This window comes from Entelurus aequoreus, linkage group LG01 (assembly GCF_033978785.1).
Source record: "Entelurus aequoreus isolate RoL-2023_Sb linkage group LG01, RoL_Eaeq_v1.1, whole genome shotgun sequence".
NCBI classification, from domain to species: domain Eukaryota; kingdom Metazoa; phylum Chordata; class Actinopteri; order Syngnathiformes; family Syngnathidae; genus Entelurus; species Entelurus aequoreus.
In genome coordinates, this window is record NC_084731.1 from 82773114 (window position 1) to 82782359 (window position 9246).

Genomic DNA, 9246 nt, shown 5'->3' on the forward strand with positions numbered 1-9246 from the left:
CCCTATTGTAGTGAATCACACCTGAGCCATCATAAATTAATCAAATATTTAATTGACACGTGAAAGTAAAACATGTGATAAAGAACATTTGACATCAGTCAATCCAGGGATCTAGATATCTGGTCAGGACACTCCTCACTCTTTTGCCTTCACCTTCATTGTCCATTCCTTTTTGGTGACTTTATATACTCTGGACCTAGACGTTGAGTCCACGACATACATGGCGGACAATAACAACTCAGTAATAAACAGAGAAAGAATAATCAACCATGGATGACAAAAGGATTAAAAAATGCTTGTAAGAAGAAGAATACACTATATAGAGAATTTATAACACAAAGAACTAGAGGAATAAATTAAGTACAAAAAGTATAAAAACAAGTTAACAGACATACTACGATCATCAATTATTGGACTGGAACAAAAATTATATGAGAGCAACATGGGGCATCCTCAATAGCATTATTAAAAATGGCACAAAGAGGGACTACCCTCAATACTTTTTAGACGGAAATAAAAAAAATGACAACATAAAGGAAGTAGTTGAAAGCTTCAATAATTATTTTGTAAATATTGGACCAAAATTGGAAGAAAGGATTCCAGACCCAGTTCCAATTGAGGACTATAATGATACCATAGAGCGAAATCCCAACTCCATGTTCCTCAGTAATGTGACACAGGAGGAAATAGTTACAATCGTGAAAAAATGTAAATCTAAGACTTCAACTGATTGTAATGGAATTGATATGGAAACGATAAAAAAGGTTATAGAAGAGATCTCAGGACCATTAATGTATATTAGTAATCTATCATTTCAAACAGGTACATTCCCAAACAAAATTAAAATAGCTAAAGTTGCACCAATTTATAAGACTGGAGATAAACATCAATTTACAAATTATAGACCTGTTTCTTTACTTCCACAATTTTCTAAAATCATTGAAAAACTGTTTAATAACAGATTAGAGAGTTTCATAAATAAAAATAGAATACTCAAAGAGAACCAATATGGATACAGAGCTAATGTTTCAACTTCAATGGCTTTAATTGAAATTACAGAAGAAATTACCAATGCAATAGACAGTAAGAAATGTGCAGCAGCAGTTTTTATGGATCTAACTAAAGCATTTGACACAATTAATCACAATATTTTAATCAAAAAACTAGAACGATATGGCATCAGAGGGTTAGTCTTAAACTGGATAAGAAGTTATCTAACGAACAGGAAACAATACGTGAAGCTAGGCGAACACACGTCTACAACGCTAAATATATCCTGTGGTGTACCTCAGGGATCAATACTAGGACCTAAATTATTCAATCTCTATATAAATGACATTTGTAAAGTTACAAAAGATTTAAAGTTAGTATTATTTGCGGATGATACAACAGCGTTTTGTTCAGGAGAGAACACACAGGAGATAATACAAATAATAGAAGAAATTAACAAATTAAAAAGATGGTTTGACAAAAATAGATTATCGTTGAATCCCAGTAAAACTAAAATAATGCTATTTGGTAACAGTAGAAGAGAAAGTCAAACACAAATACAAATAGACGGAATAGAAATTGAAAGAGTAAATGAAACCAAATTTGTAGGTATAATGATTGATGATAAATTGAACTGGAAATCTCACGTGAAAAATATACAACATAAAGTAGCAAGAAACACGTCAATAATGAATAAAGCAAAACATGTTCTAGACAAAAAATCACTTCATATTCTCTACTGCTCACTAGTGTTACCATATCTGAGCTACTGTGTAGAAATATGGGGAAATAATTACAAAAGTACACTTCATTCATTAACGGTGTTACAAAAAAGATCAGTTAGAATAATACATAATGTTGGATATAGAGAACATACAAATCCTTTATTTATTGAATCAAAGATACTGAAATTCCACGACATAGTGAATTTGCAAACAGCTAAAATGATGCACAAAGCAGACTATAACCTGCTACCCAAGAATATACAACAATTATTCTCAACAAAAGATAAATATAATCTTAGAGAAAAATGTAATTTAAAACATTTGTACGCACGTACAACACTTAAGACCTACAGTAAATCAGTATGTGGAATTAAATTATGGAATGGATTAAGCAAAGCAATCAAACAATGTACTAATATGATCCACTTCAAGAAACTCTTCAAACTTCCCAGGTAACAAGGGAACGTTATGTGAACGTTAGGAGAACGTTGTGGCATTGTTCTGGGAACGTTCGTTTATAACGTTCAAAGAACGTTTGGTTGTGGAGTTCTTGCTTGGTTAGCAGAACGTTAGCCAAAAACGTTTGGCTAGAACGTCTAGGGAACTGTTTAGGAACATGCTATTTACATCTGTTTTTATGCTATATTGTCAGGAATAACACTCAAACAGAAATTTCAACAGAATTAATTCTTTATTTGTGATAGTGATTTCAACAAAAATAATTCTTTATTAGTGATATAATACAAAAATGGGGACGGCGTGGCGAAGTTGGTAGAGTGGCCGTGCCAGCAATCGGAGGGTTGCTGGTTACTGGGGTTCAATCCCCACCTTCTTCCATCCTAGGCACGTCCGTTGTTTCCTTGGGCAAGACACTTCACCCTTGCTCCTGATGGGCGCTGGTAGCGCCTTACATGGCAGCTCCCGCCATCAGTGTGTGAATATGTGTGTGAATGGGTGAATGTGAAAATACTGTCAATTGCGCTTTGACATATAACCCATTTATCATTTATAAATGGAATGGAATGCAGTGGTCTTGGTCGTGCGCGTCAGTGTATCCTGCCCCTTCTTGGTTCTCTTCCTGGAAGTAAATCCATCCATCCATCCATCCATCTTCTTCCGATTATCCGAGGTCGGGTCGCGGGGGCAGCAGCCCAAGCAGGGAAACCCAAATCCTGGAAGTAAATAATTATCACAAATACAACAAAGACAGCACTTGAATGTAGATTAATTGAATTGAATTAAAACATTGGCATAATTACTTTAGCATTTACCTCATCTCACTCTGTTCTTTTGCTTGTTTCTTTTTCCTTTTTTGTCCACCCTCTTAATTCCTCCTCTTCTCCTGCAAGTAGTTATAATTGCAAATTCAAAAGACATGCAGTGGAACTTCAATGAAATGGAATTCAAAATTGGGATATCTTCTCTTCTCCTTACCTCAAATTTTGAACCTCCCTTTCGAAAAGTGGCCAGTTTCAGGACCTCTCCAAGCTCACAATCCACTTCTGCTGTGGTCATCTGCTTGTAAACACCCCTGCATGCCTCTGCAATCACCAGTACAATTTAGAATTCCCTTTAGAATAAATACTGTAATAATAACAGCTAGATCGACCTTGTGAGCATACATGCAACATATGCTCAAAGATGCAAACCTATTATTAACACTTACTATTTATTATTCTGTAAAGGGGCAAGTCCTCAAACGCCACTTTTCCTGACTTTCCACGGAGGCCAAGCTGCTCCAGGACTTTGTTTGTGGCAATTTTCCTCAGCATTGTCCTCACCGTGTCTGCCAAATTCTGCCCACCAAGAGCAGTAAGAGCTTTCACCTATACAAATAAATAAACAACAATATTGTACTTGATTAGAAATTGTTTTTTGATAACTGAGGAAGATATTTTTGCAGTGGGAAATTAAAACTAATTACCAGCTGCTTTCTGAGCAGAAGATCAGTGTCGAGCCGTTCACAGAAGGCCTTCAGCTGCTCAAGAGTCTCGAAAGGCTGATCAATGAGATCTTGAACATCCACAGATTCTGGCCCCACAGACTGTGCTGCCAGCCCTCTCAGCATGCGCATAATTTCTCCCTGGTTCTCAAGTATATTTTGAACTTTCATGTTCAACTGGAAAACTGCAAAGACAACAAAAGTCAAAGAGGTAATTCGTATTACTGCCCGTTGTAACAGCCTGTTTATCAACAGTTAAATAGCCAACTAACGTTCACTGTCAAGGGCATTCCTGCTGCTTCTTGGGGCGGTCTGGTACTGACTCGTACTGGCTGGAGTGGTCTGGTACTGGCTGGAGTGGTCTGGTACTGGCTGGAGCGGTCTGGTACTGGCTTGAGCTGGATGCATTCCTGTCTGGACTGAGCCTGGAAGTGCTGCTTCTCGCTGGGCTGTGAGGTCGGTTTGGATGCCTTGGAGTGGTCTGGTATTGGCTGGTACTGGCTGAAGTGGTCTGGTACTCGCTGGAGATTGGAAAGTTAAAGGTTGGGAGCTCTGGCAGTGGGGGTGCCTGGACAAAGATCTGTGTTTTCTCTTTTCTGCACTTCTTTTTTGGCCGAATTTCCTCTTCATCTAAACCAACGAAGACAAAAAAATGTATGCACCACTAAGTAGTATTTGAGTATTGTAAGTAAACAGTCTTTGAAAAGTGACTATACCGTCAGCATTAAACACATCTTCCTCATCGTTTCTATAGCGTTCAGGGGTGATGTGGCTCCGTTTGGTTAACACTTCTTCTGGGCTCGAAAACATTTTAGCTTGTTTTTTGTATTGAAGGGCCTTGTCAAAGCCTTCTGCAAAATTTCAAAGTATGCCGATGACTCAAGATGAATTTAACTTATGTTGTTTAAAATATACATGATATGACTTAGACAATATTCCCTTACCAGTCAATGTTTTCCTGAAAACCCGAATTGGCAGCCTCTCCCAGAATTGTTTGTCAGGAATCTCAGCTTTCCGGATTCTGGAGTGGGTAGGATTTGGCCTTGGCCAATAGCATAAGGTATTCTGAAGATAAAATAATCATGATGAATGACATAATAATAATAAGCTACAATATTATGCCTATGCACAGTACTTTTCAGAAAAAGTAATAACCTTTCCATCATCTTCTGTCCATTTGGTTGGGACAACAACGACTGAATGTTCACCAAGGAACTCAACGACCACAAAAGAAGGAGCCATCTGGAAAACAATCAGATAATATTACCATTTCAATACTGCATCAAAGAGTTATTTATGAATCCTGATACAGTTAGTCAGTTATTCTTAGTCTGCACACAGCATCCATGTACTTTGTCACTGTTTCTGGAGTTGATGTCGTGTCATTCTCTTGCTCGCTATCATCACTCTCTAATTCTAAAGTTGACTGTCGGCATTGCTTCTTCAAATGCCTAGTTGTGGCAGCCCATCTACGCTTATAAGCCCTCTGTTGAAACTTCATCATATTGTGTTTATTCTATAAAAAAAACCCCAAGGAAAATGGGTTGCCCTATTATCGCACACACGGAACTATAACATTAAAACATTGGCATAATTACTTTATCATTTACCTCTCATCTCACTCTGTTCTTTTGCTTGTTTCTTTTTCCTTTTTTGTCCTCCCTCTTAATTCCTCCTCTTCTCCTGCAAGTAGTTATAATTGCAAATTCAAAAGACATGCAGTGGAACTTCAATAAAATGGGAATTCAAAATTGTGATATCTTATCTTCTCCGTACCTCAAATTTTGAACCTCCCTTTCGAAAAGTGGCCAGTTTAAGGACCTCTCCAAGCTCACAATCCACTTCAGCTGTGGTCATCTGCTTGTAAACACCCCTGCATGCCTCTGCAATCACCAGCACAATTTAGAATTCCCTTTAGAATAAATACTGTAATAATAACAGCTAGATCGACCTTGTGAGCATACATGCAACATATGCTCAAAGATGCAAACCTATTATTAACACTTACTATTTATTATTCTGTAAAGGGGCAAGTCCTCAAACGCCACTTTTCCTGACTTTCCACGGAGGCCAAGCTGCTCCAGGACTTTGTTTGTGGCAATTTTCCTCAGCATTGTCCTCACCGTGTCTGCCAAATTCGGAACGTTCAGGCAGCATTCAAACCATATCACTGACAGGGCAAATAATTGTTTAACTAAACTACAAATAAATCCACCCTTCTTCAGAAGTCATTCGTTGGTCTTTGGTCAGTTTGGAAACTTTATAACCGCCAACCTGCACGAGAGATGTATGCTAGTTAGCGCCGGCGCGCATTTATACACAACGCTAAAACCGTAAAATGGTCTGAAACTAATCATGTAGGTTGGAAATTTTTATACAAAAACGTGCTTCGTATTTCACTCTTTCTATACTTACTTGTGATAAATGGATGGCGCACCAAATTGCTTTAAAATCGGGATTATGGAAGTAGTTAGCCTTCGTCCTTCTTTGTCTCACGGAGCAGCTTCAATTGTACATGCGTGCAGTCTTCTCCTCCTTCTTCTTCTTCTTCTTCTGATTTTTATGGCGGTTGGCAAGCAACCTTGTGTGTGCATTACCGCCACCTACTGTGCGTGCAGCCTTGACTCAGCCGGCGTCAGAATGTTCACAAAACACAACACTTTCGCAGATAGTTAGGGAAACGTTACAACATACTGTATAAAAGGTAAATTTGCGAAAAAAACACTTATAAAAGCCTAACAGTTGCTGTTTCCATTGCAGGCAAATTATATTTGGTATATAGATGAGAACGTTCTAAGAACGTTCTTAGAACATATTAAAAAAATATATATTTTTTAATATGTTCTAAGACCGTTCTTAGAACGTTCTTAGAACATATCAAAAACTTAATTTTTTGATGTTCTAAGAACGTTCTTAGAACGTTCTTAGAACATTCTCATCTTGCATAACCAAAAGAGAACCATAAGGGAACGTTACGTTAACGTTAGGTGTTACCTAGGTTAAAGTGTTTACAAAGTACAAAGAAGAAGAACCATGACAAACATTCTCAATTTATTTCATCCATCCATTCATTCATTCTTAAAGTAATCTTACTTATCTCATCATATGAAATATGACTTACTTCACCAATTATTATTATTCAATTCTTACTATTATTTATTTATTTATTTTTATTATGATTACCTATGGAGTTTATTGTGAATAAATTGAGAACAGGAAGTGAACAAAAAAGTTTCAGCAACTGTTATGTAAAGAAAAGGGGTAGGATTAAATAAGCTCTGCTTCTTCCTACTCCTTTTCGAACATGTTGAAAAGAGAAACTGGAAATTGTGATGTATCATGTTGTATGCTTGCATGTTCGAAATAAACTCAAACTCTAACTCTAACTCTAACTCTAACTGATACAGTCTGCTTTGCCAGTCCAAATGCATTCGCCATTTTCCGTAGTCTTCCCTCGACGGCCAGGTAATACAAAGCATACGCTACCTTTTTTATCACATCCACGGGAGCCCACATTTATGTTGTCTGTCCTTCGACAAATGGACAAAGTTTTTCGATAAGTAGAATCACAGCTGACCTGGACATTCAAATGTTCTCTTGCCGTCTGAGAAGTCACGGGCATGTCAGGATGACTCGCCTGCATATTTCCAGTGGTTAGCTCCGAGTTACGAAACCGCTTTATTATGAAGCTGGCTGTGGCGTGTTTTTTCTGACGTCACTTCCTGTGTGGGCGCGGTCTTTCTGGCGTCTCTTCCTCTCCGAACTCAGTTTGTAATAATCAATGAGTCCATACAAAGCTAAGAGCTGGAGAAAGTGCAATTTTAAATTTCCCGCGAAATATCCTGCTGAAAACGTCTCGGTTTGATGACGTCTGCGCGTGACGTCACGGATTGTAGCGGACATTTTGGGACACCATTGTGGCCAGCTATTAAGACGTCTGTTTTCATCGCAAAATTCCACAGTATTCTGGACATCTGTGTTGGTGAATCTTTTGCAATTTGTTTAATGAACAATGGAGACAGAAAATTAGAAAGCTGTGGAGAACTGGGACAACAGAGACTCTTACCAGGAGGACTTTGAGTTGGGTACGCGGTACCGTGAGCACGCAGCTGCGGCTTCCAAACATTTGATCGCTTGCCCATACGTGCGTGCCGCTATGTGCATGTCACGTATGTAACTTTGGGTACTTTGGGGAAATATATGTGCTGTATGAATTTTGCGGAGGTGAACGGTACTTTGGGCTGTGGGATTGAGTGTGTTGTGCGGGTGTTTGAGTTGTATTGGCGGGTTATATGGACGGGAGGGGGGAGGTGTTTGTTTTGCGGGATTAATTTGTGGCATATTAAATATAAGCCTGGTTGTGTTGTGGCTAATAGAGTATATATATGTCTTGTGTTTATTTACTGTTTTAGTCATTCCCAGCTGAATATCAGGTCCCAACCGCCTCTCACAGCATCTTCCCTATCTGAATCGCTTCCAATGCCCTCTCGTCCTTCACTCTCACTTTCCTCATCCACAAATCTTTCATCCTCGCTCAAATTAATGGGGAAATCGTCGCTTTCTCGGTCCGAATCGCTCTCGCTGCTGGTGGCCATGATTGTAAACAATGTGCAGATGTGAGGAGCTCCACAACCTGTGACGTCACGCTACTTCCGGTACAGGCAAGGCTTTTTTTTTATCAGTGACCAAAAGTTGCAAACTTTATCGTCGATGTTCTCTACTAAATCCTTTCAGCAAAAATATGGCAATATCGCGAAATGATCAAGTATGACACATAGAATGGACCTGCTATCCCCGTTTAAATAAAAAAATCTCATTTCAGTAGGCCTTTAATGAGTTATCCGGCTTAATGTAGACAGGGTCTTAGGCTGTTGCCCCTGCGACCCGACATCGGATAGCGGAAGAAGACGGATGGATGAATGGAGAATAAAAAAGCTTTTTACTGTCAAAATACGCATGTATACGTCCAGGATCTAGCATTAGAAAGTGTACAGCCTTTACCTGATTGATTGATTGATTGAGACTTTTATTAGTAGGTTGCACAGTGAAGTACATATTCCGTACAATTGACCACTAAATGGTAACACCCGAATAAGTTTTTCAACTTGTTTAAGTCGGGGTCCACTTAAATTGATTCATGATACAGATATATACTATCATATATACTATCATCATAATACAGTCATCACACAAGATAATCACATTGAATTATGTGGAGGGAGGGGGGGGGGGGGGTGGGGGGGGTATGGACATCAAGTAGTGGACATAGAGAGAGAGAGAGAGAGAGAGTTCAGAAGGCATAAGAAAAATAATCTGCATTTGATTGTTTACATTTGATTATTAGCAATCCGGGGAGGGTGTTAGTTTAGGGTTGTAGCTGCCTGGAGGTGAACTTTTATTGCGGTTTTGAAGGAGGATAGAGATGCCCCTTCTTTTATACCTGTTGGGAGCGCATTCCACATTGATGTGGCATAGAAAGAGAATGAGTTAAGACCTTTGTTAGTTCGGAATCTGGGTTTAACGTGGTTAGTGGAGCTCCCCCTGGTGTTGTGGTTATGGCGGTCATTTACGTTAAGGAAGTAGTTTGAC

The 9246-nt window shown here is 38.8% G+C and overlaps 1 protein-coding gene across 1 annotated transcript; it reads right to left on the minus strand.

The window, feature by feature from the left end:
• Window positions 1-2908: 2908 nt before the first annotated feature.
• On the minus strand, window positions 2909-4701 carry LOC133642732 (uncharacterized). The gene is made up of 6 exons (XM_062037128.1): window positions 4602-4701; window positions 3930-4178; window positions 3640-3842; window positions 3382-3541; window positions 3150-3256; window positions 2909-3057 (listed from the first exon to the last, which is right to left on the minus strand). Exons 2-6 carry the CDS (start codon window positions 4063-4065, stop codon window positions 3040-3042), a joined length of 624 nt encoding a protein of 207 aa, XP_061893112.1. The 5' UTR covers window positions 4066-4178; window positions 4602-4701; the 3' UTR covers window positions 2909-3039.
• Between the last annotated feature and the right edge of the window lie 4545 nt (window positions 4702-9246).

Bases quoted from the DNA above. Each gene is read 5' to 3' on its own strand.
- LOC133642732 (XM_062037128.1), bottom strand. From the start codon at position 4,065: ATGCATCCAGCTCAAGCCAGTACCAGACCGCTCCAGCCAGTACCAGAC. The intron at 3,843-3,929 runs GTTAGTTGGCTA...TTGTCTTTGCAG, and splicing joins GAATGCCCTTGACAGTGAAC to TTTTCCAGTTGAACATGAAA. The intron at 3,542-3,639 runs GTAATTAGTTTT...TTATTTGTATAG, and splicing joins TTCTGCTCAGAAAGCAGCTG to GTGAAAGCTCTTACTGCTCT.